The 17,572-nt window shown below is 39.5% G+C and overlaps 1 protein-coding gene across 3 annotated transcripts in view; it reads left to right on the forward strand.

Annotated features, from left to right (window-relative positions):
* The window catches only part of MINDY4 (MINDY lysine 48 deubiquitinase 4), an 80,127-nt gene that overhangs the window by 1,350 nt on the left and 61,205 nt on the right, over positions 1-17,572 (forward strand). For all 3 annotated transcript variants that reach the window (XM_033002862.2, XM_009974293.3, XM_033002861.2), the window contains exons 2-5: positions 1,009-1,128; positions 2,295-2,503; positions 6,959-7,217; positions 8,263-8,681. In XM_033002862.2, the coding sequence (XP_032858753.2) occupies positions 1,009-1,128; positions 2,295-2,503; positions 6,959-7,217; positions 8,263-8,681 (1,007 nt within the window). The remainder of the gene's footprint in view (positions 1-1,008; positions 1,129-2,294; positions 2,504-6,958; positions 7,218-8,262; positions 8,682-17,572) is intronic.

Consider the following 17,572-nt stretch of genomic DNA (forward strand, 5'->3'; position numbering starts at 1 on the left):
GGAAAGGGAATGATCTGCTGGTAAAACAGACCATACAGCTTACAATGGTAACTTATACTTGAACTGTCACATCTATTTCATACTATATATCCTGAGGCCAAAACCAAGGGGCACTGATAATCCCTTATGCTTCTGCCCAAGTGTTCCCCTGCTTCCCCCAGACCCTTAGCACACATCACAGCCAATTGTGATAATCATCCTTTATTTACAGCAACTCATCAATAGTTCCGTAAATCTGAGCCAGACAATCCATCTGCAGGAAAATTAATACTTTTGACAATAGCCCTTCAGAGAAGAACTCCGGTCTTTCTCTCTCAAAAAGATGGTCTGCTGTTGTACCCCTTGAATAAGTTCGGGATCTGACACTGACATTTCACAACTCTCTCCAAAAAAGCGAGATGCACATACACTTGTCTCTGAAGTGCCCCTGTATGCTGACTACAGATACAAAGTAGTCGACAAAGTCTGAAGACCCTAAACCAGCTGATGCTGTGGGGATCTGACTGATGTCCAACCCAAGACTGATCAGAATAATTCCAACTCATGATAAAAGCTGAAACTTGTTCTGAACCCACTGAGAGCCAGAGTACATCTGATGTTCAGGCTTCATAATTACCCACATCAGAATCACATTTATGAAAAGCTGTATCACATCCTGATGGAAAAAGCAAACACGGTGTTTCTGGAATTAGATATTGTCAGGGACATTCATACAAAGTAGTCAGTCTTACGAGGCTGTTTAGCAGCTGATGTCACCTGCATGGATGTCTTATTTTTTTCATGTTCAGTAATTTCCATCTCACAGACAACATAACCACTTTAATTATTTTCACATCTGTGGGCTGTAATAATGTGAGATTGTACCACTAAAGTACATGTTCTAAGGGGTAGCTTGTTACTAATTGCTGCCATTCAGAAGTTTCATAGTACATCCAACAAAGTCAAGAATAAAACCTTTGGTAAGTTGTACTGTCTCAAGTACTCTGAAATGTGACTTTTCCTTCTCAGGGTTTGAAGAAAACCATCACTACCATGGACCGAGAGCTTCCACGTTCTGCACTTAGCATCAATAACAGGAATGAACTTCGAAACATCCTACATCTGCACTGCTTGTACAAACAGAACAAGGTAAGGAAACAGGCCATGCTCCCCGAAACGTGGGATCAGATACCAGGAAACCAGGCCAACCACATCGAGGCTGTAGCCCATGTCCAAACTGCAGAGAGCTCAAGCTCGTGTCTGGTACTTCATTGCTGCCACCACACTGACAGTTCTCTGGGGAATGGAGAGCTTAACTTTGAGTGAGATTGAAGCTCCTGGGATGAAGCTGAGAACCCATTCAATCTGTGGCCTCCAGTAAACCAGGAGTAGTTACTCTCATACCTTTCCCATCATTATGGCTAGATTATTCAATTTTGGAAGTACTGTTACATGCCCATATCTATTTGCAACTTTATGTAAGACCTGGAAGATAAAATCACACTTCTAGCATTTTTTATTATTTGAAATGTAATATAGACAGCAATATTTGATGATAGGGACATCAGTGGAAAATTTCCATTTCCATTTTACTCATGACTTAAGGCACCATGATGCTTTTGGTAAGCAGAATGAAGCTTTCCTGTAATAAGCCACTTCAAAAAAAAAAGCCCAAGATTTCTGTAGTGTTTTTTTTTTTGTTTTGTTTTTTTTTTTTTTTTTTTTTTTGTTGTTGTTTTTTTTTTTTTTTTTTTTTTTTTATGAAATGATCATGTACACAGGACACATTTTCCAGACGTCTGTTGAAAAACAGTGTAACAAGTGGGACAACCCTGTACTTACGAGTTATCCCAAGCACATGAAGAGAATTCTAGAGTCCACGCTTCTCAAAAAGTTCTGATAAAATAAACCACAAATACTGAAGTCAGGTACTAAAAATACTTGCAGTTCATTCTGCATTCTTCTGAAGTTGATCAGGTAACATTAGAAAAGGTGTATTCTAGCATAGTTACCATACTTCGCAATGTTCATCTGAAATGAGAATAAGGAATGACTGAAACAGGTTGTTTCTTGCATCAAAGTTTACTTAATTTAGCACACCAACAGCTTTGAGCTCTCGACTTTCCCTACTGATATTTTTGACCTTCCAGTATTGTTTATAGTCACATCTATGGTAAACCCACAAGCAGCTCTCTCTAGAAAGCAGTTAACATGTTCAGATATATGCACAGTAGAAAAATACCCTATCTTAGGCTGCAGCCAGACTTAACAGAGTTTCAATCGTCACCAAGAACTTTGTTCTTCTTTTTGGATAGGCAAAGGAGAACCCACTGAAAACACTTCTTGAAATTATTACTAATTACTTCCTTGAACACTGTGGGACTTTCAGAAGCATCAGTTCAAGTTCTGCTCTGTCAGCTCCTCAAAGTAAGAGCTCACCATCTCATCCACCTGACTTCTTGGATGAAGATCACGTGCATGGGAGTGCCATTATGCCCGATGAGAGCAAAACTCAGGTCTACAGGTACAGTCCTACCTCTCCATCTTTGCCCTGTCTAGTCACTACTTTTTAATTATTAAGGGAAAGTGTTAAAAGTTGTATTATTTATACCTTCAGTTACAGTACCTTTTATTAGTTATCCTAGTAATATAAAACTTTAATTTCTAGATTATTAAAATGTCCTATGTAAGCCACTCTTCAAAAATGCTTTTATGTTCCCTACCAATTACAAATATTGATAATCTCAGTTACATCTTTCAGTCACTGAAGCACATATAAATCTCAGATTTTACGCCTTGTAAATTTGAAATGTTCAAATTGAAGCATGTTCTGAGAAACTAAGCACCTGCACTCAAACTACAGGTATTCATGCCTTACATAGTCAAAGGCAAAGCCTACTATCTTAAATTCAGTATTGTTACAATCAGTGTAGGTTATTTCCATCTTGCAAATTACCTCAAAACAGCATGTCATGAAGACTTTCAATTGCATTTATTGGTGCCTCAAGGTGGAGTAACAGCTCTAACTGTTCTTCAGTAAAAATCTTTTAAAATGGCTACAAAAAAGTAATTTACCTTCCCAGCTTTGACTTTCAGGGAATCAATCTAATTTTGCTCCTCATCCTAAATACAGTATGCTCAAAGTAGCAAAGTTTGAGCACCAATGTTTGCAAAATCCCAATAAGTCCCTCTTTATAGGGGAAGAAAGCCAAGATTTTTAAAGCCGATACTACCATCTGAGAAGCAATGCTTGAAAAGGAGGCAGTGCAAAAAAAAAAAAAAAAAAAAAAAAAAAAAAAGTAGCTGCTTTTGCTTTGCAGATACAGCACGCTGCCAGTGATGTCTCTCCATCTGATATTACCGCACCTGCCTCATTTTTTCCCCTTCCTGTACACACTGGAAGTTGTTCCATTCCCCCTAAAAACCTCTCCGGGGCCTGCAGAGCTTTCTTACTACACCAACACCCCTTCTCCTACAGAGAAATGCACTAACACTTTCCCCCGAGACCGAACAGCAACACCCAGCACGGTTACGTAGCCACCTCTCTCCTACTACAATCCTGCAACAAAATGGCGGCCGCCCATTTCAAAGGCAGCGCCAACCCGTTGTGCGCATGCGTGCTGGCAGCCCCGTGCAGCCCTCCCCCGCTCGCCGCGGAAAAACCACAAAGCGATGGTTCGGCCGCTGGCCCAGAGTGGCAGTTATTTCGCCGGAAGTGGTGCCTTATGGGGCCGCTCTGCTTGGCACTGATGGGCTCTCTATGGTTTTGATCCTCCAAGGGCGGGAAAGACATGCGCAGTGTGGTGGTTGAGTTGAACATCCCCCCCCCCGCCGCAACACCTTTCTCACACGTACAGCTGCATACATGTACACGCTCCTTATACACACAGGCGTGAAGACAGAAATGCAAAGAGGCAAAGTGAAGCCCCACATGGAGAAGCAACATGTGTCGGTGTCAGGAGAGTGTGGGACATGGTGCCCTACTGTGGGGCAGGGCCCCTCGCCGGCATGGCGTGCGCACCTTCCCTCAAGGGGTGAAGGATTCCTCTTCACTGCCCCAGCCAGTTGGGCAGGGGGAGATCAAAAAATGGCAGATTGAAGGAAAATTGGAAAGCAAACCCCAGAAATGCCCAACCTTTTGTGTGTATGAGCTTGGAAATGTTACCCAGCTGCATACTGAAAGCTGACAGCTCTGTAGAGGGCAGAATCCTGTATTGATTTGCAGGCTTCCATTTAAACCCCGTGTGATTTTTGTACTCATTTTTATGCCTTTTTATGAACCAAATGCACCAGGTATTCCTTCCTGAGGTGGGGGAGCCCAAAGTTGTCTGGAGGTGCAAGGAAGGAAAAATGGTCTGAGTGGGCGTGACAGAGGAATGTGTGTTTTGGGTCCTCTCCTGATAGAAAGCAGTGTTTGTAACTGATTTTTCTTTCTAAACCAGCTGAGAATCTCACCCTCAGAGACAGACAAGTGGCTTCATTTTTCCCTTGGATCAGGTCTTGTCCCAGCTGTGCAGTTCAGCTGCATTTCTGTGCCACGGCTGGAGGGAGAGGCTGCAAAGCTGCCCTAGCAAGGACTATGCAGGTTGATGGGTTGGCTCAAACACATCCTATTTCAGACCACAAAATGAACTGATGAGAGAAATACTATGGCAAAGCACAGGTCTGTGATCCTCCTAGCCATTACCATCCCCTGCAGCCAAGGAAAAAACAGATATTACCAGGTCAACCAGCCAGTGCCTGAAATTAGTTTTAATTTCAACTACCCGGATAATTTTTAACAATGGTTTCAGGAGTGGAGAGTATAATTAGACAGATACTCTTCACTGGTTCCTTACTAAAGAGTCTTCTTTCGAACTTACTTTCTTTAAGTTTTTGTTTGTTTGTTTGTTTTGTCTTGTTTTGTTTTGTTTCTTAACCTATCTGTAACTGTTAACCAGTCTCTAAGCTGACACATTGTGCCCTTTGGCAATGAGGGGTTACATGGTCCTAGGTCAGGAGTAACACTCCTCAGATTTCCTAGTGCTTTCAGAGACTTATCATGCTCCCTTCCATTTACGTATGAAGCATGTCTTCACAACACATGACATACTACTTCAGAAACCAATTTTAACTCGCCAAATGCTAGAGGGATGATTTTGTGGCACAAAATGCTTCAACTCATTCAATTTTTTTACTCTGAAATAGGATGGAGAAAAACATCCTAAAGTGGGAAACAAATTCAAGGACATTTATTGTGAAAAGGGCTAGCATTTTCAGTTTACACAGAATATAAATTTCTCGACAGGAGCAAAAGAGATCTCAGCTACTCAATAAAAGTGCTTCTATTTAACAGTTATCTAATGTTATGCAGACAGTGAAACAGATCCTGATAAAGAAAATAAAACTTGTCATTGGACTTGAAGAAGGAAGAGCAGGAACACCTGGATGGGCTGGAAGAGTGGACTAACGAGAACCTTAAAAGTTCAACAAGGACAATTGTAAGGTCTTGCACCTGGGAAAACATAATGCAGGAGTGTAGCACAGACTGGGATCTACCCAGCTGGGGAGCAGCTCTGTGGAAAGGGCCCTGGGGGTCCTGGTGAGCAACAAGCTCAATAGGAATGAGCAGTGTGCTGCTGTAGCAAAGAAAGCCAACGGGATGCTGGGCTACATCAAGAAAGACATCACCAGCAGAGATAAAGAACTCATTGTCCCACTCTACTCATGCTTGTCAGGCCACACCTGGAATACAGTGCTCAGTTTTAGTCCCCACTATATAAAAAAGATATGGACAGGCTGGAGAGGGTCCAGAGGACGACCATGAAGATGATCAAAAGACTAGGAAGCCTGGGATGTGAGGAGGGCTGAGAGAAGTGGGCTTGTTCAGCCTTCAGAAGAGAAGGCTTAGGGGAGATCTTATCCCCATGTTCCAGTATCTAAAGATGGAAACTCCCTTTTTATAGGGAGTCACTTGGAAAAGATGAGGGGTAATGGCTACAAGTTACTGCTGGGGACATTCTGGTTGGACATGAGAGAAAAATTTTTCACAGTGAGAACAATCAGATACTGGAATAATCTCCCCAGGGAAGTGGTGGATTCCCCAACATTGGACCCTTCTAATATTTGGCTAGACAGCTTGCTGGACCATCTTGCCTAGACCGTGCTTTTGCCAAGAAAGGTTGGGCCAGATGATTCCCGAGGTCCTTTCCAACCTGGTATTCTATGATTCTGTGATTTTATGATTTCTTACAGGCTCAAATTATGACTTTTTTTTTTTTCTTTTTTAAAGAAAGAACATGATTTGTTAACAGATATTTTTAAGAAAGAAATGCATATAATGTTTTACAAAGACTGATAGATCCAGGTGAATCTCACTTGCGTTTCAGAAAAAACTTGTTTATACTATTATATATGTATAGGAAAATGCAAACACTGAACTACACTTTGTGTTGCTACCTGGAGGACCAGGCTGAAGAATATGGAAGAGGTCACATGACAGCAGTGTCTATTATCAAGTAAAAGCTCGAATACGAAAGTACCTCTTTTTGAACTAAAGTATTCTACATTTGAGCAAAGAGTGAAAGGAGTCCGTAGCGTGAATCTAAGGTATAAGATGACAGAGGATGTTAGCAAAAGTGTTAACAAATTTTCAAACTACCAAGCAAGCAGATGGAGAAGGAATGGGAACTGCTGGTGGTAGCATAGGACGTGTCGGGTATAATATATGTAGTCTGCTTTCTGTTATGTTATAGTACATATCAAAATAAGTAGCATAAGTTTAAAGTAAAGTGTTACACATATTATAACCAATTGTGACACATAATAATACTAAAATAATGTCCTGAAGATCTACATATAGATACTTAAGTGAAAAGGAATTGTATTTGAGTACCATTGCTAGATAATAAGTAACTTAATTTGACAGCAGTGCTTTAATTAGCCAAGCAGATGTTTTCACTTATTTCACTGTGCAGTTTTGCCTTTTTCTTCCTTGTAGATATAACGTTGAGAATCCACTAGATAAAATCCTTCCATCCAGAAAACATCAGCACAAAAATGAAAAATGCCACACAGGGACAATTCACAACAGCCACTTACCCTCTGATGGAGATAAGAAGTTAAAAGATAGTCAAGAAGATTTAAAAGCAGCAACGATTTCTGAGGAGCTGAAATCCACAGCGAAGGAGAAGCCAAGGCCCAGGTCTGGTCTCTTTGTGAGAGGAATGATGGCTGGACCAGTAGCAAGTTTGCCAGAGGTGATTTCCAATACTTACAAAATATTTGGCTTGGCCGTGGATTTTATATTTAACCTTCTGTGATAAAGTCATTTACAAATAATAGTGAAATTAATTCTGCGTGCTAATCCATTAAATCTGCAATCTGAAAATATGTGTTGAATCAGGGAAGTGGTTCTGGTTAATTCAGAAATTAAAACTGTTTCAGATGTAACCACTACATGCAACTACCCCCTACATGTCTGTGATCTTAGGTTACAGAATTTCTTTATAAATCTTTTCCATTCTTGATATCTCTTGACAGATGCGATTTTCCATTTTCCTAGGAAAATTGCCTTTTTACCTTGTCAGAATCTACAGCTTGCAAAGTTTTCTTGGCCATGGGTATCTGTTTTACTCAGGTTTTTCTGAAACCTCACATTTAATCAGCAGCGGTTTGGAATTGAAAATTGCTTTCAGTTAGAAATGTGAATTTGTCCAATCAGACCGTATTCCATTAGCAAGTATTTTCAAAACATAGTTCTAAAATTCTGACCTCTTTTTCTTTCCTTCATGGTGCTTTTATGTAGACAGGAACTTTACCTGTGTAAAATTAGTCTTGTAATAATGAGAAATTTAAATATATTAAGCTTATCATTTAGATAATTCTGAAATTATTATGGACGTTAAATGAATTAATTTTTCTAAATATCTCTGATTTGGAACTAAAAACTAGATACCTGTGGTAGACAGACTTTCCAGTAAAATGTCTTATTTGTCTTGGTTTCCTGAGTTGTGTACAACCCCAATATTAAGGTTTTAGGAGGTATTTTGTTGATGTTCTTGAGTGAAAGGAAGCAGTTTTCAGTAGCATATAACATCCATAATGCTGTTCAAATTTTAAGTAAAAGTGTATGTCTACCTTATTTATCACCATTTTTTTTAAAAATCTGATTTAGTATATAACCTGATGGCTAATAATAAATTGCTTAGGCCAGAAACTAGTGATAGAGCTTTCTTTTGCTTTTCATGTTTATTTAAAGATGCTCAGGTTTTAATCTATGGTTTTAATGGCGCTTATTTCCAGGATCCACAAAAAAGGAGGCTTTCAAAACGATCCACTAGCATAAGCAGCACAGCACAGCTCAAGGGTGAAGAACATGAAGAAAATTACCTAAGTGTCCCAAGTACTGATTTTCAAGAAAGCAAAGGATCTGCAACACAATTAAATATGGAGTTTGCATCAAAGACTATGTCAAGCTCACACACAAGTTCAGACTCTGAAAAACTAAGAAACATCCCCAAAGATACAGATGACTCTCTTGCCAAACTTCTGTCAGAAAGAGAGAGGTCCAAGACAGAAGAAAGAAAATCAGTTTTAAGCTTTGGTATAGACAGCAATGAAAAAAGCCTTAAAGTGAGTGCCCCTCACAGACATTCAGGGGCCATAAGAGAGAAGAGTGAAAGATCCCTCAAGAAAAATGAGACTCAGCTGTCAGGCCACAGGTAAGAATACTTGTAAGAATATGATACTAAAACATTGAAGAAATCTGATGGAGGACTAAGAGTGACTGAGATACTCCTGGTTTCATTGAGGGGAAGTAGCTGGAAGAGGTGAAGATACTGAAAGGCAGAGAATTTTTAACTTAAAAACTTTTGACATCTCAAAACACTCAAGCATCCTTTATTGGTCAGTGGAGAGACCCTAGAGGTGCTGGTTTCTCTCTACTGCTTCAAAAGAGAGCTACTTACTAGTTCACACTTAGACCACTTAGGCATTAAAGCCGTACAGGTGACTCCCACCTGTGGAGGTCTACAGTGTTTCACAAAGACATTGCTCACTCCTTAGGAAATGGTGTAGCTTACCTCTAACTATTGCAGTAGTACATGCAGAAAACCTTACAGGATAAAATGAAGCAATACCAACCAAGTGCATACATATGTCCACAGGGTTCAGTGCAGTGCTGTGCTGAGATATCCAAGCCCTGCCCAAACAGGCTGGTTTAGCTACCAGCACAGTGCTGTTCACGTAAAGACAGTGTGGTGTGCCTTTGAAGCAGGATAGCCTGTGTCATTGCAATATTTAGACTAAGCCAATTAGTGGCCCCACTCACTATTATGCTGCAGCCACACAGCTCCTGCTTCTCAAAGTATTTTACTCAAAAGTTAGCCCAGATTTTTTTTTCTTATTAGGCTGCATTGCTTCACATTGATATAAAAGTTTTAGAAGAGCCTCCCGTTAGCTCCAGATACACATTTTTTGCTTTTTTCTGTCTTATACTCTCAACTGATCTTTTTTTTGATGTTATGTTTTGGGATTTTTGTTTTTGTTTTTGTTTTTTTTTTACTGCCACATCTCAGAGCTGGCTTCATAGTAGAGCTGTGGCTTGGGTTGGGTTTTGAAATGCTTCTGGTTGAGTCATCCATCAGAGTTTAACCAGTCTGGAATTCTGAACCGCTGAGTATGCTCTAGGTTAAAGCAGTTCAGGGCAACTGTACCCTGTCCGTGAATACATAAAATCTGAGTAATAAAAACTGCTGCCTCATTATCTAGCACTTCTCAATAGCAGCTCTCCAACAACTTTAAGCAGGGAGTGAGTATCACTCTGCCCATACTACAGATGGGAAAACTGAAGCAGGTAGAGAGAAACCTGCATGCTACTGGTCACACATCCTGTCAATAGTAAAGTCATTCATAGGGCTCAGGCACCCCGAGTGTTGGTCTTGGGGTGCACTCCCAGTGCTAGAGGTGAGTGTGCATTATAACTGGTAGAAATATTTTTGAGTTTCTATCAGTTGCTGCTTCATAAAATGAGGCACATACTGTTATCCCCTTCTGTGGGCCATAAAGTAGTATTTCTGTTCTACTAAATTTAAAAGCAGCCAGGTTTGTTGCTTTTTTTTTTTTTTTTTTTAAGTGCCTAAAAACCTCATTAATATGCTAAAACTGCAACCACACATTTTTAAAAATATTATTACTATTTTGTTTTCCTATTTAATTTCTTATAAATCTTGAGACACAGTATGTTGAGGCCCTGTTGAGATCATGAGGAAGCAATGATATATTTGTTCTCTCCACGTTTATGTTAGGGGCTGTGAGAGTTAACAAACTGGGGATCTATTGGAGCTGCAGATGGGTCAGGAGTGGCACTTGCTTCCCATCTGGAACCAAAAAGCAACTGAAAATAACTGCAATCATTACACAGTTACTTTACAGTGTTAGCTGACTTCATTTGTAAAAGATTACTGAATGACAGGCCAAAGTACTACTCTCTTAAATTTTAAAATCCACAAGAGGTCAGTTTTCCATTATGTACTGTACTGGAAAAGTGAGCTATGTCAGATAACAGCTGGACCCAGGCAATTCAAGTCCAACTGTTGCTGAACTGGCACGAGTGACTGCAGATCCACCTTTGATACTCTGCTTTCAGAAGGATCTATTAAGTCTTGCATGATTCCGTGTGAATGCAGAGAGCCAGTTCATAAGTCACTGTGGAAGAAGCAATGGGGTCTGACTCCATACAACTCCTGTTTTGTATAGCTTGACAGAACCACAACTTCATAATTTTCCAGTTTCAGGATGGTTTATTACTTCACGCTCAGCATTAATTGAGGTAGAGAATATAGCTTCAGTGGGATTTTGACAGGTTCCCAACAAAGCTGAGAACAGTAAGTATATTCCTGATATTAATAATAGTACTGCGGTACTGTGCTCCATTGCTGTAGTAAGCAGTTTGAAATAGTTTCCATCAAAGGGCTGGTTTGGTTTCAGCAAGAACAGAAGAGGGAGCTATTTCCTAAGCGGAGTCCATGTATTCTGTTTCCAAAGCAAAACGGGGACATTGCTGCCACAGAATTTGAGTTAAAGCCAGTAGAGCATATGAATTCATGCTGAGCTCTGAGCTCCTGAAAACTCTCACTGAAATCAGCAGGACTGCTGATATTCCTGAAGTTAAGTGGAAGTAACAGAGAGTGGAAGTAAGACTCCAAATAAACATCAACCATTACAATATAAGGCCTGGCTATTGCAAGACTTTTATATCCCTTTGGCAAAATCCTGCAGCACTTGAGAACCTTTCAGGATTTGGCCAGAGTGCTTGACCATTTTCAGGCATGAAAAATTGCAATGGAGAAGTGGATATTTGTCTGGATCATCTTCCATTCTCTGTTACTGCTACCTGATGCCTCTGACAAATGCTAATCTAAGTATTTAGATGAGCAGCTGAAAATCTATAAAGAACTGAACACAGATAGTTCATTCCTAGGCATCTGCAATTCTGTTTTTGTTTCCCATATGAGATTAAAGTCATAAAAGTCTTATTCATCTTTCTATTTGCTGTACTTTTTCATTCCCTTTTCTCACATGCAAAAAAATGCTATTGTTGCATACAGGCTGCAGGCAGCCATTGTCTACATATGAGAATAAAAATGAAATGAAACCACTGCCATGCTTCAAAAGACAAGCTGAATGTTATCAAATAAATGCTTACAAACTGAGTGGGCAGAAATACCTAGCTACAAAAGTATCCTGGGGAAATACAGATCCACAGTATTTTGACTTAAATGTTTTAATGAAAGACATGATCGTGCTTTTTTTTTCACTGACTTTCTTATTCTTAGCTATTGCATGAAGTGTATGCAGTGGAGTAACTGTGTCAAGAGGCCAGATTTGTGATTTGACATTTCAATCTTACAGTAACAACATGAAATTAGACTTCTGAGTACCATATTTCACATAGAAGTTTGTTCTCATTAAGAACTGGAGGTTCTGTCTTTGTTCAAATAGATAGTATTTTGCTGTCTGACAGTGAGGAGGCCTTTGGATTTCCGTGATGACCCAAATTAAAAGCTTACTTGAAGAGGTCTGTGTAGTTCAAGAGTGAGAGCTAAGTTTTCCAAAATGACAGACCAACACTCCCACTACAAATAGGAAAAAAAAAAAAAAAAAAAAAAAGCAGCAAATTAATTTATTTACATTGCTATTGCTGCAATTCATTGTTTCTTTTTAGGAAAATGGAATCAAGTTAGTGAATCAATCAAATGGAGACTAATGATTCAGATGTAGTCTTTCCTTGTTTGTTGAACTGCTACTGCTGAGAGCATCAACTTTCAAATTCAGGTAACTCTAGTGATGGTTTAAAAGGCCAGTGCTTAACTGCAGTTATTACTTAACTGCTCATAACTATAATGAAATAGAAAACCGCTTGTTATTTTTTCAGTATACCCCATACATAATGTTGATCCCCTTGCAGACATATTATCATTAGAATCATTAGAATGATAGAACAGAATCACAGAATGGTTTGGGCTGGAGGGGGCCTTAAAAATCATCTAGCTCCAACCCCCTTGCCATGGGCAGGGAGACCTTCCCCCAGCCCAAGGTGCTCCCAGCCCCATCCAACCTGGCCTTGAACCCTTCCAGGGAGGGGGCAGCCACAGCTTCTCTGGGCACCCTGTGCCAGCGCCTCACCCCCTGCACAGGGAATTTCTTCCTTATACCTAGTTTAAATCTACTTTCTTTCAATTGAAAACCATTACCCCTGAAAAGTCTCTCCCCACCTTTCCTGTCCCCCCTTTAAGCACTGTGAGGCTGCTCTAAGGTCTCCCCGGAGCCTTCTCTTCTCCAGGCTGAACAATCCCAACTCTCAGCCTGTCCTCATAGGGGAGGTGCTCCCCCATGATATCTGAATTCTTCCCCAGAAAAATAATAATACTGATCACAAAGAATCAGAAGAAAAGGATTCTTTTCTTCCTTGTATTACAGAGGGAACAGAAATTTTTGTTCTCTTGGGTCAATGATAGCTCTCTATGTCATGACTGTATTATTTTCCGTGTCTCTAGAAGTTATTCCATAAAGAAAGTATTATATGTTGTAGCGTTTGCATACCTACTCAGATGTATTTGTGAATGCAACTCATATGCCTTTTTTTTTATTTTAGAATTCCTTTGTTTTTTATTAATCCAGGAATAAAAGCAATATATAGGTAGCATCAAATCTTCATGTATCCTCATCTGTAAACAAATATCAGCTAATTTACTTTATCGATTCCTAGAATCGTAGAGTACCAGGTTGGAAAGGACCTCGGGAATCATCTGGCCCAACCTTTCTTGGCAAAAGCACGGTCTAGGCAAGATGGTCCAGCAAGCTGTCTAGCCAAATATTAGAAGGGTCCAATGTTGGGGAATCCACCACTTCCCTGGGGAGATTATTGCAGTAACTGATTCTTCTCACTGTGAAAAATTTTTCTCTTGTGTCCAGTCAGAATGTCCCCAGCAATAACTTGTACCTATCACCCCTCATCTTTTCCAAGTGACTCCTTGTAAAAAGGGAGTCTCCATCTTCTTTGTAGCCAATCTTCCTCCTTCATAGCAATTTTATTTAACAAATTAAAAATGACATTCATGTCTCAGCGCTACTTCAGTGGAGAATTTGAAACTCCACTATCCTTTCAGGTCATTCTGATGCTGTTGTTTATAGTTCATTCTCAAAAGAGTATTTCTCACTCTTCTTTTTGTTGAGTTCTTGTTCCTCTTAGTAGTGTTAGTTGTGTGCAGGGCACAAGCAAAATGTGGATCGCTCACTACTTTAATTTTTTTTGTTTTGCAATTTTCAAGGGAATAAAAAATTATGCTTAAAAATACACAATTCAAGTAAATGATCCAAGATTCCAACTAAAAATTTGCTGTATCTGTAATTATCATTTTGTTAAAATGCTGCAAATTCCACAGTAACTCGGGAGAGATGATGTTGAAGGAACATATTAAAATCGAAGTTAGCAAGCTATTAAGAAATTTCCCACGTCTTTTAACCTGGCCAGTGCCTTGAATGGCAGTGAGGAAAGGTTCTCTGCCACCTTTAATATCTTGAGGTGGGGTCAGCCCTCCCTTGATCAGGGAGATTGGATGAAATGACTTCCAGAGGTCCCTTCTAACATCAACCATTCTGTAACCCTGTGATTGCCCTTAATGCTGAATCCCCTACACTGAGCACACAGAATAAAGAATAAGGGTCTATAGTGGAATGGAATTCATGAACTTTAGGAACTGTGAAAAAAATAACAGCTTTTGAAGTTGATGCCTGACCTTGGTTTAAAATCTTTCTGTTGCTTTTCTAGAAAAACCATGGTGGATAATGAATTATTTGGGAAGGCTAAATGGCGGTAAAAGGTCAAGATTTCCCCATGTTTCATGGCTGGAGTAAACAGAATTGGGGAAAAGCAAGAAAAATCACTTCACAGCAGTTGAGAAACAGTTGTTCTGTCTAAACGAGAGAGACATACCACAGTTGTTGCTTATGCAGCCTCTGAAGTTGAAATGCTCTTCTAATTTTCCATGCCGATTAATTCTATCAATGTAAGGTGTGGTAGTGATGTGGAAACCCTCCAGTTCTCAGCTGAAATGTTTCTAAATGAGTGAATCTGAGCTGTCCAGCTGCATTCTGACTGGTCAGTTCTGCAGTGTGTTGGAACCACTTTATGCTGTTACATGGGCAGATATTATCTGTAGACCTCAGTTTCACTTCTTGTAGTTAAGAAGAAGAACATATAGCTGTTTTAACTTCTAGTTTTCATGTATAAATTCAATCATGCTTCCTTCCCCAATTCCAAAAATATCATAGAAATGAGAATCAGAGCAATGGAAGAAGAAAAAGGTGTAAAACTGGAATCAAAGACCCAAGGGAACAAAAGGACAATCAGGACCTGAAGTTAAAGCTATCTTGCCAATTTTATAGAAGCTAAAAGGGAATGGCTATGAGAAAGGCAAAAAGAAATGGGAATATTGTTACATTAGAATAAAAATTTCCTCCTGCCATTAGTGGGCAAAAGGATAAAACAGTGGATCCCACTGTCCAAAGGCAGAGATCTATAATACAGTTTCAGGAGCTGGAAAGATAATTGTTTCTTCACGCATCCTTTTATTGTGAACAATCACCCTGCTTATCCGGTTCTTCTAATTGTGTCTGCCATACCCTCCTTTGCCTTGCCATCAGTCTTGGCTGCAAACTAAATGTGAGCTAGTGGTTTCCTTTCAGAAGTCTGCCAGTACAGATGGATATTTCAGGCAGTAGGGACAGTTTTATGACTGTGTAGCTTGGCTTCAGATGCCTTTTCCAACCAAAACCTAAGTATCTCCGATGTACTCCATCTCCACCACCAGGAAATCAAGTGCCAGTGGTTCAGAGCCAGAATTTTTCTTCCTGCAGTAGACGCTCAACTGAGTTCACCCTAGCTGGACACTCTTTAGTGATTCCCAAAATATCGTTCATTATTTGGTAATAAGCCTTTCCCTAGCAGTGCTCTGCATTCTAACACAAATAGGCTAGGGTAGGGTTAGTGAATTGCCATAGATACCAAGTTCCTTAGTGGAACATTACTCATATTTCATAGAATCTTAGAAATTACAGATGGAAAAGACCTTTTAAGGTCATTTATTTCTATGGCAGATTATTCATTACTATATATATATATTTGCTGTAATACTTTTTCCAGGGTTTTGTCTAGTCCAGTCTTAAATGACTCAAGTGATGCCTCTGCCCTGAGAATATATTCCAGTGTCTAGCAGTCCTCAGTCTTAGGAATTTTTTCCTTATATTCACCTTGCATTTGCTTTTTTCTGACCTACTATCCATAGCTGTAGTTGATTTTTGACTGATTCTTCTGTTCCATCCTACATTTTTGCCTATGTTAAAATACTTCTATATATTTTTCATATTCCTTTAGGTGGTTTTTGTCTAAAGCTTATATCATCTGCCTGTATTTTTATCTTTCCTGCTCTGAAATTTTGCTGTTGTTTTTCCGTTAGGTTTTATATTTCTTCCATGTATTTAAGGACTGCTCTAACTTTGTTGCACTGTGACTCTCGCTAATACAGGGTCAGAAGTCACCTGCTGCTCATGGCCTGCTTCTCAGCATTATAAAATCACATTAGCACATTTGTCACTGCAGTTTATCACAGGCATATGCCTTCTTACTTTCAACTTCAAGAACGCTGGATGCAAATGTGTCCTTAGTGTTTTAGTGTTTTCCTCCAAAACGGCCTTTATGATATAATTCTGAAGTCAGCCTGATCTTGTGTGGTAAGGCAATATGTGTTCCTATAGAAAAGGTACCTCCCTTCAACTGTCTTGCATTTCTATGTAAGACTGACACGGAGTGAATGGCTTTGCTTTGCTTTCTGAACCACCTATGGCTTTCTTCATCCTGAATGGAGACCAGTACAGGTTGACCAATTGTGTTACTGAAAATTCCTGCCTTTTCCCTTTCATATATTCCAACAAAAATATCCCTGAAAATTCACTTTTTTTGGAGCTAGGAGATCCTTAGAAGAAAACAAAATACTAATCTTGAAAGAAATGCTTTAAGTCCTTTAAAAATACATGCAGGTTTTCTTTGTATTCTTTTAGATATCCGAGACTTTCAAAATAATTTTTTGAAAGTGCTATGGTCATTAAAGGATTAATATTCATGCTTTCTGTTATTAATGGGAATAAACAAGCTTATTTTTAATGTGAGGACCAAGCCTGTACCTGTCAATTATACTAAACTGTATGCCTAAAACTGCCAAGATCCCCTCACACATTTTTATCCTGCATCATTACTGACTGCAAGCTGTGCTGATTTACATTAGAACATTGGCAGAGCATGTTGGCCATGAGTTTCTGAGCAAGTCCAGAGCAGGATTTGACATTCCATCCATCAACATAAGCAACAACAAAGCAGGGCACAAGCAATCCAGGAGGTTTCTGGACTGCACTGATGATAACTTCCTGACACAGGTGACCAAGGAATTTTTTCCTGTGAGGGTGGAAATGCTGGAACAGGTTGCTTAGGGAGCTTGTGGTGTCTCCATCCTTGGAGATACTCAAAACATGACTGGATGTGGCCTTGAGCAACTTGCTGTAGTTGAACCTGCTCTGAGAAAAGGGTCGGACTAGGCAAACTCCAGAGGTCCCTTCCGACCTCAGCTATTCTGTGATGCTGAACTCATGACAGAAATAAGAGAGCTGAAGCAGCTGCCCTCTTTTAAATATGGGCTATCACTGAAACATGAAAATACAGTGCCTAATGAAGGTTGATATATGAATGTCAGATTTCATAAAGAATACTAATCAACTTTCCAGTTTTAATTGTATTTTTTAAATAAAACTTTATTTACAACTCAGAGGAAAAATAGTTCCAGCAAAGTTATATAATGTACGTTATTTATCCAACAGTTATGATTGGCTCCATTCTTTTCTACTACGCACTTTGGTGTAAAAATAGTTTTTCTAAGAATAGTGAATTATGTACTGTTTGCCTAGTGGGCTGTAATATTTTACTGTTATATATAGAATTGGTGTGTCAGATGAGATTGCTTTGTCTAAAATAATATCTGGCATTTTGGTAAGTCATAAAGTT

Source organism: Tyto alba, unplaced genomic scaffold (assembly GCF_018691265.1).
Source record: "Tyto alba isolate M040663 unplaced genomic scaffold, T.alba_DEE_v4.0 Super-Scaffold_38, whole genome shotgun sequence".
In the NCBI taxonomy this organism is placed as follows: domain Eukaryota; kingdom Metazoa; phylum Chordata; class Aves; order Strigiformes; family Tytonidae; genus Tyto; species Tyto alba.